Source organism: Diceros bicornis, chromosome 34 (assembly GCF_020826845.1).
Source record: "Diceros bicornis minor isolate mBicDic1 chromosome 34, mDicBic1.mat.cur, whole genome shotgun sequence".
Taxonomy (NCBI): Eukaryota; Metazoa; Chordata; class Mammalia; order Perissodactyla; family Rhinocerotidae; genus Diceros; species Diceros bicornis.
In genome coordinates, this window is record NC_080773.1 from 36,070,046 (window position 1) to 36,086,094 (window position 16,049).

Consider the following 16,049-nt stretch of genomic DNA (forward strand, 5'->3'; position numbering starts at 1 on the left):
GGGATGACCTTATCTCTAGAAACTCTTATCAGTGTGGAAGGCAAGGACTTAAATCTGCATATTAACCTTACTCTTGTTTACTGTGATTTTCTGGTAATCTCCCATAGCGAATCCCCTCCAACATCCTCCTTTGTCTTTACCTGAAGATAGTATTTAAGATGAGAACCTCTGCCATTTTGTCGAGTTTCCCAGTTTTTTCTGGGTCTCTCCCATGTATATATGTTATAAAGTTTTGTTTGATTTTCTCCTGTTATTCTGTCTCATGTCAATTTAATTTGTAGCCCAGCCAGAAAGGACCCAGAGTGGGTAGAGGATAAGTCTTCTTCCCCTACACTCGCAAGTACATTTCCTAAATGAGCAATTCCGTCTAATTGGAACATTCCCCATAATGGCCATTGGAATTCTAGGCTGTTTTTAGTAAAATCTTGCCATCTTATTAGGTACCTGCAACTTCCAGGACTATAGTTGTTGAACATAAAATAAGCAGGTGTGCCAGAAGGTGGTGCGCTCAACTCTCTGGATATAAAAGATCCCATTTCTTTTAGGTAGCCCTTTGGGTTTCTTCAAAGCCACATCAATACCTAAGCTATTTGGCTTCTGAGATTCTCTTTTACCAATAGCCTTTACCTCATGTGCACATTAAGAGAAACTAAGAGTAACTGAGGAAACAGAACCGTGGACACTAGCAGTAACCAACAAACTAGGGACTGGGGACAGGATTGAACCAGCACACTTCAAAGAATGGGGACAGCAGATTGATTCCAAACAAATGGAGAACTGCAACTGCCACCAGCAGTTCCCAATGTGGAATGCAGGGAGAAAACCAGTGATTAGACAATACTAGTGATTAGACAATACTGCTGACTAAATTGGACCCAGTCCAATCCCAGATCCAGTCTGGTGTTTAAGTTGGACCCAGTTAAACTGTGTCTGGTACCACCAGTAACTCACTGCACAAGCTAAACCAGCTAGCTCTAGTAAATGGAGACTGTGGACTCCAACTGGGGAAAGGACTAAACCAGTAAACCCCAGTAAACGAGGACTACAGACTGGAACCGGGGTAGGGATTCCAATGCAGAATTGTGGGCTAGGGACTTCTGGTTCTGGATAGGACGGTCTGCTGCCTCCAAGCTGATCCACTAAGCTCAGAACTGAAAAGCCAATTAGGTAGGGAGCTCAGATGAAAAAAGTGGAGCTCAAACCAAAAGGAACTTACCAACGGCCCTCAGAAATGGCATTTGGTAAGTGGTTCTTCTCAAATACCTGTCAGGTTCCTAAAAGGAACTGAATATATCTAAGGCTATGGAGTAAGAAATATTCTATAGATATACCAGCGTTCCTCATTGAGTTGACACAATCACTGGCTATACAGGCAAGAGAGACATTTTCTGGGGGAACCCAAAACAGAGTTCCACCTTTGTCCTTCTGCTTCAGGGAAGTCTACCATCCCTTTTCTGTCTTCTCTGTCTTGATCCTATGCGGAGGCTTTTTCTCTTGCTCCTGACCCGACATACTGAAACTCACAAAGCTGACTCCAACGTTTCAGGCAACAGGCACTTGAAAAACAAGATAATGTTCATTAGGTTCCAGTAAGAGTAGCCATATTATGTGTCTGAATGACTCTATGGAATGAAATATCCCTTTGGATTTGTAGTCATTGAGAGCACCTGAAATAATACTTTTAGACTCGGGGAGCATGCAAGCTTCAAGGAGTCTGAAATAATATCTGTAAACACTTAGTGATCAGATGCAGACAACACTCCCCAGAAATCTGAATATAGCCCCTTAAAGAAAGAGCAAAGATCTTCCCTTGCCCTAGAAACCTGGAGACACCAATTCTCAGTATCTCTCCTGGTGCCACGTCCCCCTGGAAGCCACAGTGACCAGCACACAAAGACCCCTGGGCCTTTGAAGATGTGAGAACTACGTTACCCAGAGGAATATGCTCCAGGCTCCTTTGGCGTTGAGCCAATGAAAGCTCAGGAGAGGGGCATTTCCGTGCCTGCGGGCTTCCGGTGTCCTCCTCTTGGCGGTCATTTTGGCCACTGCCTGCTGAGTTTACGTCAGGCTCCGGAGCGCTGGGTCGGGGCTGAGGTGACAACACCGAGGAGGCGCGAGAGGAGGCGCTGTCCCCGCTGCACAGGGCGGGTCAGAGGCTCGGCGACGCCGCCCGGGGGGCCCGCGCCAGGGCCGGGACAGGGTCCCCCGTGCCCGGTTCCTCTCCTCTCCCGCCGCTCCCGGCCCCGCTCTGTCCCCGGAGTCCGATGGCGGCGGCCGCGCGGAGGGAGCCGGCTCAGGTCAGTGCTCGTGCTCCGCGCCCTCCCCGCCCTCAGCCCAGCCCAGCCCTAGAGCCCCGAGTGCGGGCGCCGCTCACGGGCCTGCAGCCCAGGCCCCGGTGTCCGGGACGGGGAGGCGCTCGTGGGGCCTGTTTCTGAGAGCTGGGGTGACGGGTGTGGGAGAGGGTCCCAGGGGAGGACCCGCGGGGGAGAGGCGTGGAGGGGCGACTGAGCCGGGAGGAGTCAGGAACCCCGAGGTCTGTCTAGTGTCTGTTTAGGAAACCGACTGTGAGGCAAAGTCGGGCTTGCAATAGTAGGTTGCCATTTTCAGGAGGCTGGGAGCATGGAGAGTTGTGAACAGAAAAGGCCTCACCTGAATTATCTTTTTAGAAGTTTTACAAAAGCTGCTCAGAGGAACAGACTGGAAAGGGAATGAAAATAGGAGACGGGGGTGGGGGGGTGGGGTGGATTTAGTCCTTGTACAAGGTCACACAAGCTGATAAGAGTCAGCAGTGAGGACTGAGACCCAGAGATAATGCAGTCATCCAGGTCACCTGGCTTCGGGGCCGTGCAGGGGAACTGGGCAGCGGAGAGCCCATGGAGCCCTGCCATGGTCACCTGCCTCTCAGAACCTCTCTCTTCACCTAGACTGTCACAAGTACAGAAGCACTTCTGGAGCCCTCAAAAGTGGGTGAGTGGAGGGTGTTCCAGAACCTCACTGATCCTGCTCCTACTCTTGATCTCTGGGATTGTGGTGTCCTGGGACTCTTCACCTGTCCCTCTTCCAGGCCTTGATCCTGGGGAGCCTGAACAAATCCTAAGCCCAGGGCCCTCAGACCCGGCTGGGTGTTACATGGAGTGGTTCCTGTTGCTGGCAACCAGTGGAATGAGGTGTGGAGGAAGGTTGCCCCAGGTATAAGTGCCAGTATCTGCAGACTCTTGGACGTGAGGCTGAACTGGTTTAAGGGAACTTGAAGTCTTCTTTCTTTCTCATGGGAGTAGAGAGCAAGGGGACAGGAGTGAGGCCTGGAATGGCTCCCTGTGAAGTTGGGTGTCTCTTCTGGAGGATGGGAACGATGAGAGGTTTTGAGCAGAGGGGGCAAGTGATCTGACCCAGCTCTGTGACTGCAGCATGGAGAATAGACTGGGGGTGTGAGGAAGGTGGTGGGAAGACCAGGAAGGGGCAACAGCAATAGTTCAGGTGAGTGTTGATGATGTGGACCCGTGTGGTGGCCGTGGAGTTGGTTGAAATGGTTGGATTCTGAATCAGTTTTTTTCAATAGGTCTGCTTTGATTTTCTGATTTTGAAGGTGAGAGAAAAAAAGGTAGAAGTCAGGAATGACTGCAAGCTGTTCGGGTTTAGCAGCTGAAGGGAAGGAAGCTCCATCAACTGGGATGTGGAAGTTGGTAGTGGGATTAATTTTCATTCAGGATATTAGGAGTTTTGTTTTGGACGTGTTAAATGTATGAGATATTGCAGAGAACAAATGGGTGGAAGTATTAAATGGGACTGTGGGGAGGCTTTCAGGAGGGAGACATCTGCAAAAGACGCTAGATAGTATATGGACCAGGGTGGAGCTGTGTGTCTTAGCTTGGACATCTAAAACAAAATACCTACATTTCTCATGGTTCTGGAAGCTGGGAATTCTAAAATTGAATTGCTGACAGATTCTATTCCTGGTGAGGGGCTCTCTTCCTGTTTTGCAGATGGCTGCCTTCTCCCTGTATCCTCACATCATAGCCTTTCTTTAGTGCAAACTTGTAGAGAGAACAAGGAATCTGTCTTCCTCTTATAAGGGTCCCATCCTTGTGACCTAATCTAAACCTGATTACTTGTCAAATGCACCACCTCCAAATACCATCACATTGTGGGTTAGGGCTTCAACATATGAATTTTGGGAGGATGCATACATTCAGTCTATAACACTGTGGGTCACATTTAGTATATACATATTTATTGAAGTGTAATTGATGTATACTACTATTTTAGTTTCTGGTGTACAACATAGTGACTTGATATTTTTATGCATTACTAAATGATCATCATGCTAAATCTAGTTACCTTCTGTCACCATACAACGTTATGTTACAGTATTATTACTGTATTCACTATGTTATATATTACCTCCCTGTGACTTATTTATTTTATAAGGGGAGACTTTTAGAACAAGATTCTGGGCTGCTGATGGCAGTGGGGAACCATTGGAGATCAGGGGTAATACTGCATCCTATTTGAATTCGCCAAGCCCTCTCTATATGCCATGTGTTGAATAACTTGTAGGAAGGACAAGGGAGATGCCTGTAGTGCAGGGCAGGGAAAAGGTGGTGATTGTTAGAGAGAGATGTAGTAGAAAAAATGATGTCCAAGTGGAGAGGAGTGCGAACTGGTGACTCAAGGGCCTTACATTGAAGACATAAGGGTGAAATGTGAACCCACACCCTTGGCTGTGTCTGGGACACATGGTCTTGGTGATCCTAGGAGAATTGCCTGACAAGAGGGAGTGCTTCCCTGCATGCCAGGCCCAGAGCTTAGGTGTTGTCTGTCTGCCCACCTGCCTGTTGTTGCTGTGGGTGGACACAGGGATTAAAGGGACCATGAGGAGAGAGTGTGCATCAGTGGCACCAGGGCCTGGTATCTCCTCTGAGAGGGAGAATTGGGGAGGAGGGTGAGCAGGGGATGATTGAGTGGGTGGATGGACTTCTAAGAGAGAAGCTGTTCATGAAATGAATGGTCTCCATCATGGCAGGGCTGTGTGACCTTTGAAGATGTGGCCATTTACTTCTCCCAGGAGGAGTGGAGGCTCCTTGATGAGGCTCAGAGGATCTTGTACCACGATGTGATGCTGGAGAACTTTGTACTTACAACATCCTTGGGTAAGGCCTTCATATTCCTCTCAGTGTTCTTAGTTAGTCTATCTTTCTCTCTGTCCTGGAGGCAGCTCTGTCCTTTCCACAGGCAGACCATGAGCCCTGCTAGCTTCCCCACTTCCTTGGCATATGTACTGTGGGTGCCAGCAGTAAGCTATATGCACTACCCCAAGGAATGCAGTTGAGCAATGCAGTCCTAACACTTTCTATCCTAACGTGTACAGGGATGGGTCTGAGACTCCAGAGTTGTATAGTCAGCCTAATTGAGCTCACCTTTCTCACCCTCTCCATCTCTGGATGACTGTGTGCAGATCTGTGGCACCTCGTGGCCCAGGTTCTAACCTCTTTCATTTTGTTTTGGTTTTTTTTTTTTAATTGAGATATAGTTGTCATATAACATTAGTTTCAGGTGTACAACATAATAATTCAGTATGTGTATATATTACAAAATGCTCAGAACTGTAAATCCAGTTGACATTCCTCATCCTACAGAGTTAATTTTTTTTTTCTTGTGATGAGAACCCTTAAGATTTCCTTGTGACTGCCTCTATCAGAAATTACAGGCTTATTACGGTCACTACTTCTGTGGTCGATAGGCTTTTCTTGAAAGACCCTCCTTTGAGATTTTATTATACTATTCTTTCCTTTCCTGTCGTCTTTTGTTTCCTGAATTGCTCTGGGCCAGTGCTGACTGCTCAGATGTCCTGTCTTTCCCTAAAGACTTGCTTCATTTAGGTCCCATGTAGTTATGCAGCTGAGGGGGCATGGAGAACCCTGGTTGTTTCACAGTGTGGACATGGTAAGATGGACTCAGAGGAAGCCTTACACTGTTGAGAGGCAACTAGGGGAGGGCATGATATCAGGGCTGTGTTCAGATCATACCAGGAACCTGCCCTGTGTCCACCAGTGTTATAGTATAAATGCCAATAGATACAAATAATTTATACATTTTCTTCCACACACTTGGCACTTTTCTGATTTGTCATTTCATCTGTGACTGCAGTCCCTGCTGTCCCCTGCTTTCTGACTTCCATGCGTCATTTGTTCTCTCCACTGCATGGCACAGTTCGTCTACAGTAACCCACATATAATGTGTTGTGAAGTGTGCACATATCTTTAAATAGTCCTTAAACACCAAATAGTTCCAATTGTATTTCCCTGGGCCTAGACTCACCCATCCTTCTACATTGCATGGACATGTCCCCATGATGAGGTCTTGCTGAAGGGTGTTGGGATAGGAGTGGGTTAGTGATCCTGCCTCCTCTCCCTGTATGGCACTGTATGTTTGTGCCCTTTGTCCCATGAGGTCTTCCCCATTCTGTGTTCTTTAGAGGCCCAGTACCACAAAGCAGCCTGCCCTTTTTTCAAATGGCTGTGTGCTCCCTCATCCTGAAAACGTTGCCATGGATTCATTCTTTGGTTTGAATGTACAGATCTTCCTCGACTTATGATGGGATTACATCCTGATAAACCAATTATAAGTTGAAAATATCATATGTCAAAAATTATCTAACACAACGGCTATTTTATAATAAAGTATGGAATATCTCGTGTAATTTATTGAATACTGAAGGTGAAAAACAGAATGGTTGTATGTTTAATTTTATTTATTTATTTTTCCCCCAAAGCCCCAGTAGATAGTTGTATGTCACAGTTGCACATCCTTCTAGTTGCTGTATGTGGGACGCGGCCTCAGCATGGCTGGAGAAGCGGTGCATCGGTGCGCGCCCCGGATCTGAACCCAGGCCGCCAGCAGCGGAGCGCGCACACTTAACCGCTAAGCCACGGGGCCGGCCCTGGTTGTATGTTTACAGAATGGTTGTAAGTGTACTGGTTGTTTACCCTTGTGATCCTGTGGCTGCGTAGGAGCTGTAGCTTGCTGCTGCTGCCCAGCATCACAAGACAGTATCGTGTTGCATGTGTGTATGTATGACACACATTTTTTATGGGACTTGCCTCTCCCACCTAAGTTACCATACATTTTATCAGTATTTCTCTGCTTTCAGATTGTTGGTATGGAGCTGAGGATGAGGAGGTACTTTCTGAGCAGAGCATTTCTGTAGAAGGAGTGTCACAGGTCAGGACTTCTAAGGCAGGTCCATCGACCCAGAAGATTCACCCCTGTGAAAAGTGTGTCCCAGTGTTGAAAGACATTTTGCACCTCACTGAGCTCCAAGCAACATATTCTCGGCAGAAACCATATTTGGGTGGGGCATCCAGAGGCTTCTGGTTTAGTGCAAACCTTCAGCAGCACCAAAAGCATGACAGTAGAGAGAAAATCTTCAAAATGGACATGGAGCAGGCCTCGTTTGTGATAAGCTGCAGATTCCACATGTTAGGGAAGCCCTTCACCTCTGGGGAGGGTGGAAAGAACTTTCTAGCTACCTCAGACCTTCTCCAGCAGCAGGCCATTCCTGATGGTGAGAAGCCACACGGGAACCTTGAGCATGGGGAGCCCTTCAACAGTGGAAAAAGTCATGACAAGTGGATTGAATGCAGGAAAGTTTTCAACAACATGGATACACTTCCCCACCAGAGAGTCTGCACTGAAGGTCTTAACACATGTAACAAATGTGGGAAATCCTTCAGCTGCAAATACACACTTGTTCAGCACCAGCAAATTCACACTGGGGAAAGGTATTATGAGTGTGGTGAATGTGGGAAATATTTTACCACTAGCTCCACCCTCCATCATCATCAGAGAGTTCACACAGGAGAGAGGCCTTATGAGTGCACTGAATGTAGAAAATCATTTACCTATAAATCCCACCTGATTCGACACCAGAGAGTTCACACAGGAGTAAGGCCTTATGAGTGCATTGAATGTGGGAAATCCTTTAGCCAGAAATCTATCCTCATTCAACACCAAAGAGTTCACACTGGAGAAAGGCCTTATGACTGCAGTGCATGTGGGAAATACTTTAGCCAGAAATCTGCCCTCGTTCATCACCAAAGAGTTCACACCGGAGAAAGGCCTTATGAGTGCAGTGAATGTGGGAAAGCTTTTACCTTTAGCTCCAGGCTCCGTTATCATCAGAGGGTTCACACTGGAGAAAGGCCTTATGAGTGCAGTGAATGTGGGAAAGCTTTTACCTTTAGCTTCAGGCTCCGTGATCATCAGAGAGTTCACACTGAAGGAGGGCCTTACGAGTGCATTGAATGTGGCAAATCTTTTAGTGCGAAATCTGTCTTCATTCAACATCAAAGAGTTCACACTGGAGAAAGGCCTTATGAATGCAGTGAATGTGGGAAATCCTTTAGCCAAAGCTCAGGCCTCCTTCTACACAAAAGAGCTCACACTAGAGCAAGGCTTTATGAGTGCACTGAGTGTGGGAAAGCTTTTGGATGTAAATCCAAACTTGTTCAGCACCACAGAGTTCACACTGGAGTAAGGCCTTATGAGTGCATTGAATGTGGCAAATCTTTTAGTGTGAAATTTGTCCTCATTCAACACCAAAGAGTTCACACTGGAGAAAGACCTTATGAGTGCAGTGAATGCAGGAAATCCTTTAGTCAGAAATCTGTCCTCATTCAACACCAAAGAATTCACACTGGAGAAAGGCCTTATGATTGCAGTGAATGTTGGAAATCCTTTAGCCGCAAAGCCCAGCTTATTCAACATCGAACAGTTCACACTGGAGCAAGGCCTCATGAGTGCAATGAGTGTGGGAAATCCTTCAGCCAGAGATCTGGCCTTGTTCGGCATAGGAGAGCTCATGTGCACTGAATGTTTGAAATCCTTTGCTGCAAATCTGACCTCCCTCAACACCTAAGTTCACACTGGGAAAAGGCTTTAGCTATGTAGAGAATATGCTCTTTCCTTAGTTAGAATAACGGTGTTGGAGGAAAGGCTCTGTGAGGAGCCATCTGCCTGAAATGAATCTTGTATATCCAGATATCCACAGACTGGAGACTCCATATAAGTTTCAGTTGTGTGGGAAGCATGTGTAACCTGCCTGGGGTTCTTGTCAGATTTGTATCACTGCCAGTTTCACCTCTGGCAGAAGCCATTTCACCTTGATCACCTGGCAGGTCCACACAGTGTGCATTAGTAACCACCCTAGTATGCTCAGTGAAGCTGGCCTCTGGGGTCTCCCGTTTGTTGGAGGAAATCATAAGTATCCTGCACTCTTATGGGGTCTTTATTCCCTTTTCTCTGACAATTTAGGGTGTGGACCTGGCCCAGTGTTGGCTCAGCAAATGCTGAGTTCTATTGGCAACTTTCAGAGAAGGACTAGCTTTTTCACAGACACAGATGTCTGTGGGTTAAGAGGTCACCTTGAGGAAGGGGTAGTTGTGACACCTCCAGTGCTTCTGGAGACAACATGAATTTTTTGTTGCTCACAGGGGAAATCACTTAGTGCCCAAACCTGCTGAGGAGGATCTTAACCCTAGCTCCCACAAAGGAGCCCTATGCCCTCATATCCACAATTCAGAAAGCTGCTGTCACTATTTTTAAGACTACAGGGGCAGGGGAGACTGTAATTGGTACAGAAACACTGGATTAATAGAGAGTGGAGGAGACTGCAACAAACTATATGGAATGTGCCTCTTCGAAAGCTGCATTCACGATTGTTTTAGTGACAATGACTGTGGGATGAGTGTGTACAGAAATCTCAGAACCTCCAGGTATGTTTATCTTGTGTAGCTGAACTCATCGGCAGACAATCTAATAGTTTTGTGGATTCCTGTAGCCTCTCTCAGCTGTTCACCTCAAGGCTGTTGCTATACAGGCAACAAAAGAAGGAAAGGGAGAAGGGAGATCCTATAGTCCGGGGATGTGGCATTTGTGATGCAGCCAGAGATCCTCTTGACTCAGGTGGAAATGGCCTTCATTGTTTGCCAGTATTTCCTGCCACTGAGGAAAGGCTGTCCTTCAAGGCATGAGGAGTGAGATAGTGGAGTCAATACAGAGTCGTCAAACCTGATTTTCTAAAGAGTGCAAGATTTAGATTTTTATTATGAACCATATTTTAAAGCTGTATTAAGGTATAATAGAATAAATTGTATATATTTAAAGTGTACAGTTTGATAAGTTTTGACGTGTATAAGCCTATGAAACCATTGTTATCATGATAGCAACCATATCTGTCACCTGCATATTTTCCTCATGCCCTTTTATACTCCCTGCTCTCCCTGGCTCTCCAGGCAACCATTGATTTACATTCCTTTACAATTGATTGCATTTTCTAGAATTGTATGGTTGATCATAAAGTGTTTACTCATTTTTTTTTGTTTGTTTCATTAATGCCGTATAATTACTTTGAGATTCATTAGTGGTGCTTACCTGCACATTTCATTCTTGTTTCTAAGTAGCTTTCTCTTCCATGTATAATTGACTGTGATTATCTATTGTCTTTATGGATATTTGGGTTATTTCCAGTGTTTACTAATTGCAAATAAAAGCTGATAGGAACTTTTGTTTAAATTTTGTATATGGATATATGTTTCATTTTCTTGTATTAGTAACTCAGATTGCAATGCCTGAGTCATGGGGTCAGTGAATATTTAACTTTTTACAAAATTGCCAAACTGTGATCTATAATGGTTGTGTCTTTTTGCATTCCTACTGGAGGTGTTTGAGAGTTCCAATTCCTTCACACCCTTATCAATACCTGGTAAGGTTATTTTTTAATTTTTCCCTTTTAAAATAAGTGTGTAGTGATGTCTCACTGCTTTTAATTACATTTCCCTAAGGATTTATTTCCCTAAGGATGTTGAGCATTATTTTGTGTATTTGCTACCTGCATATCTTTAGTAAAATGCCTATTCTTATCTTTGGCCTATTTTCTGTTTTATGAATTTTGGCTATGTGCTTTTAGGTAACAAGACAATGAGACAACAAAGACATGTTGGAATGTTACTCATTCTTCAGTGATGCGAGCAATTTCTTTGCTGTATGGAATAATTGTTTTTGAATACTGGAAGGGTATATTGTCAAGTTTCCTTGTGCCTTTTTTTTTTTTTTTGGTGAGGAAGATTCACCCTGAGCTAACATGTGTTGCCTATCTTCCTCCTTTTTCGCTTGAGGAAGATTAGCCCTGAGCTAACATCTGTGCCAATCTTCCTCTATTTTGTATGTGGGTCGCTGCCTCAGCATGGCTGACGAATGGTAGGTCCACACCCGAGATCTGAACTTGTGAACCTGGGTGGCCAAAGTGGAACATGCTGGAGTTAACCACTATGCCACAGTGCTGGCCTCTTGTCCTGCCCTTTTTAAATTCATCTTCAACATATAAAATTATTGTTACAACGACATATTCTACCTTTTGTAATGGCTAATTTCAAATATGTACAAAAGTGGAAAAGACTGTCTAATGAATCCCCAATCTTCCCTCATTGTGATCATTCTTGTTTGAATTCTCCTCCTGCACATTAGTGGATTATTTTACTTATAAACACAGACATCATGTCATTTAATGCACAACTTCTTGAGATTGCTTTTCTTAAATGTAAGAACATTTTCATAATGCCAATAACTTTGTCATACAAAATAAAGATATTTTAAAATACATGTTGTCAGTGCTAAATTTTATCAACTTTCTCAAAAATCTGTTTGTTCTTTAAGGTACACTAATCAGGATACACAATGTGTATCTTGGGAGTCTTAACCTATAGGCACTGCTCGCCTCTTTTTTGTTCTTATTGTGTCCTTGTTGAAGTGATGAGCCATGTGTCCATTATAATTTGCTGCATTCTAGATATGGCTCATTGTATCTCTCATACTATGAACATGCTGACCCTTCCCCCAAATTTCTTGTACACTAGATATAAGATGAATGAGTGAGGTCTGGTCCTGGCACACAGGTGTGTGACAGTGGCACAACCTGGCAACACATTCAGGTGTTGGGTGGGATGGATGTGTGGTGATGGCACTGCAGCGCAGCCTGGGGACACAGATCTGGGGACCCTGTGTCACAGGTGTGTGATACTGACACTCCTTAGCACATCTTGGGGATACCTGACATACCCCCAGGAACATGTGGAACAGATGTGGGATGCTGACACTGTCAACCCAGCATGGGCACACATATGTGTACACCACATCCACAACACAAAAGATGTGTGACAGACTTGAGGTACACACAACCGGTACAAGTAAAACACACCAGGGAAGTGAGGTATTGATACATCATAGCAGGTATGGGTGCACAAATGCACAAATACTCCACAGAGACACTTGGGATAGTCACGTAACAGAGATACTCTAAAGCCTGGTGTGTTGGGCACACAATTGTACAATTGCCCTGGAAAAGTGTGATGAGGCAGGGGCAGCCTGGTTTGGAAATGATAGCTCCTCCTCCTCTGTTACTGCAGATTTGACAGTGCAGGTGGGGGCAGAAGAGAACAATGCAATCTCAGTACAGAGGCCCCCGGTGCCTTCACAGTCATCCTTGTTTACTGATGGCCTGGGCCACAGTGCTCCAGTGGTACAAGAGATGATCTTAGAGGGCTCACAGACATGTCATCAAATGGCATGAGTGAACAGCCTGAGAAGCCTTTTCCCCTTTTCTTTCCCTTCTGTTTGCTTTCAGGAGAAAGTCTTGGTATAGTGCTGAATCTCTAATGCTGCCCTAAATGTTACTAATTTCTCTTTTCAACAGGGAGTAGCCCTGAGCAGGCCCCATGAGCTTGCTGGGACTAGGCTATGGGCCTTGAGCAGGCCCCATAGCTTGCTGGGTCTCTGATGCATGTCCAGTCTCTGGGAAAACAGGAACATCAGTCACAAGGGAGGACAAACAGAAGATTATCGGGAACTGAAACCAGGCCTTGGAGGCCCATGCAGAGGCTAGATGTCTGAAGAAACCGCATTCCAAAAATAGTTCCATGCATGCCTGCATGTTCCTCCCCATAACTGGCCTGTAGTCTTTGTTCTGGGAAGATGGGCTTTGAGGACGTTAGTCCACCATCTTCTGTCTCTGCTGGCAAAAATGAATAAACCCTTTCTATTCCACCGACTTGCCTGCGACTTTTTGGCTAGTCTTGCAGCAAGCAGAACGAGCCCATAGCTCTGTAATGTGAAGACTTGCAGATGCATTTCATGCATTTAATGAGTTCAAGTGTTCATCCTGAAGGAGGATTCCTCAGGAACTGCTCTAGCAAATTAATAAAACCTTAGGAGGAGGTCTTGGGAACCTCTGAATTATAGCCAGTCGGTCAGAAGCACAAGTAACAACCTGGGCTTGCAACTGGCTTCTGAAGTTGGGGGGGAAGTCTTTTAAGACTGAATCCTAACATATGGAAATGATGCTATCTAAGGGTAGATAACGTCAGAATTGAGTTGACTTCTTGGACACTCTGCTGGTGTCCAAGAAATGCTTGGGTGTATGTATGGGAACCACCCCCCCAACACACACACACACACACACACACACACACACACACACACACTAGAATTGGTCTCAGAATGCCTGTTTAATGAGCAATGTGAATGGCACTGCCAACCTTCACACATGATAGAGCTCAGTGGAATGTTGCTGCTTTCCATACCTTAGAATGTCCCTGGTAAAGGAGGAGACCCAAGAAATTACACGCTTGACCAAACTTCAGGTAGTCATCTTGGTGCCATATGCCCTGGCAAACAAATGAACCCACCTTCACATTTATGATAAACTATTGGGCCATTACCTAAAAATTGTCCCCTTCAGGATAAAAAAAACTCTAGGAATCTCTTGACTCATGGAGGCCCCAAATATAACACAAAATCACACTTGCCTCTATGTGTACTGAGGCCACAATACAAGGCCTTGTCAGGATACTCCTTATTCCCTTCAGAGTTATAAACATTAATAGCAACAAGTCACACATTTTACTTCTCAAAATATACAATGTGAGCTCTTGAAAGAAGAATTGAATAGAACTTTCATGTCCCTAATAGGTCCCAAATAGCCAGTTTAACTGAGAGACATAATGGTTTCCTCAAACAACTCCTTTTCAAATTCCAGTCTGAATAAACCCCTTAAATGAGTCTCTATTTGCGCTAGGCTTTAACCTATCTTTATCAAGTTTCGATCTTGCCCCATCCTATGAGAGCTGGAGGACAGAAAGAGGGTACATACTCTCCTAGAACCCATTAACCGTAGATTGTCCCACAGACCAGGGAGCTGCTCATATAGGACTCATTTGAAACTAAACTTCCATTGAAAAACAAAAACCTGTCAAGTTCAGTTGCACACCATTCTTGTGACTGTTGATCTTATTACTACTGGTCTGAGTACTTTTATTAATTTACAATCAGGAGGCCCAATCCCTCCAAGTAAGCCATTGTTTCAACCTAACATAGCAAAGCTGAGACTTATATCAACTCAGGTGGGTACGCACTTGGAAAGGATACCCTAATCCCACATCACCAACGACATCGTCTTGGCCCAGGAGCTCACTGTAGGAGGTGACATCACCTCAGATGACATCACTTCAGACAATATCACCCCAACCCAAGAGCTCAAAGTTGGAGATGACTTCACCCCTTACACCAAAGCTTTTGCCCCAACAATGCCCATGGGCTGCCTATCCTAAGGCACAAATTGGACACAAGACATTTACTGCATCTCTTACTTTGACATCATCAATCCTATTATCTTATCTGAGCTCTCTCCCTGCTTAGCTCATGATCCTTTGCTCTTTGCTAAAGTGTACACACCTACACTCCATGCCTAAAGGGCAATCTAGTAGAGGTTACTACTACCTGTGCTGTTCCAAAAATTAATGGAGGTTAGTGCTTATCCAGGAGGCACTTGCCTCATGTTAATCAACTCCTTGACCCCCTGAGTAGAGGACCACCCACTCCCCAGTGCTTCTCCTAATACGCCCCTCCAGTTTTCCACTACAGTCTCCTGTCTTGCATCTCTAACCATTACCACCACAACCACTTCTTCCTTTTAATTACACACAAATACTACTAATCTGCTTGTTTGTTTATTTATTTGTTTGTTTGTTTTGAGGAAGATTGGCCCTGAGCTAACATCTGTTGCCAATCTTCCTCTTTTTCTTTTTTTTCTTCCCAAAGCCCCAATATATAGTTGCATATCCTAGTTGTAGGTCCTTCTAGTTCCTCTATGTGGGACGCTGCCTCAGCACAGCTTGATGAGTGGTGACTGGGTCTGCACCCAGGATCCAAACTGGCACACCCCAGGCTGCCAAAGCAGAAGGTGTAAACTTAACTGCTGCACCACCAGGCCAGCTCCTAATACCACTAATCTTTACATATACTTTACTAACTTATCAGTTCATACCCTCTGGTGACATAACTGCCAAACCTGCCACCTTGACCTAAGCATATTACTAACACACTTTAAAAGTCCACCAAGATATTGTTAGAGATCTCAAAAATTTCAGATCTATTTTCATGGCTAATGCCAAATAAATAGAAAATTTAGTTTTGGGCTGGCCTACAAGGACTCCTTATACCTCTACTGGTCTTCCTCCTTTCTATTATCATAGTAAAATGTTTTCTTCTACTTTGGGTCAATTTACACCCTTCTGTTGCCACACAAAGGGCACAATCTGCTCACTGCAAGACAAAAGCCAATCATCAAGAGGCAAGATGGTGGAAAAGAAAGGGCAGTTTATTACAGCTTGCTAGCAAGAGGGAAGATGGCTGACTAACATCTCAAAGAACCATCTTAAGGGGGCACAAAATCTTACAGCAGTTATATAGGTCATTGGGTTATAGGAGAGGGGGTTAGGAATGTTGACCCTCAGGTGTTACAGACTGGGAGTCACCACACCAGATCTTTCAGTTTTCATTGATGATGGCTATCAGCATAGATTCTATGTTCGGGAGTCATTACATTCCTAAGGAACTCAAAAGAACAAAGTCATCATCTTATCACAGCTGGGAGGTAGGTGCACAAGAAGGGGTCGTAAAATCTACAAAGCCATTAGATCTCCTGGAGGGTGCATAGC

General features: G+C 44.9%; 1 protein-coding gene across 1 annotated transcript; it reads left to right on the top strand.

Moving 5' to 3' along the window:
• Positions 1 to 2,104: 2,104 nt before the first annotated feature.
• LOC131397513 (zinc finger protein 530-like) lies at positions 2,105 to 11,670 on the top strand. The gene is made up of 3 exons (XM_058530486.1): positions 2,105 to 2,297; positions 5,024 to 5,150; positions 7,151 to 11,670. Exons 1-3 carry the CDS (start codon positions 2,265 to 2,267, stop codon positions 8,869 to 8,871), a joined length of 1,881 nt encoding a protein of 626 aa, XP_058386469.1. The 5' UTR covers positions 2,105 to 2,264; the 3' UTR covers positions 8,872 to 11,670.
• Positions 11,671 to 16,049: the final 4,379 nt, after the last annotated feature.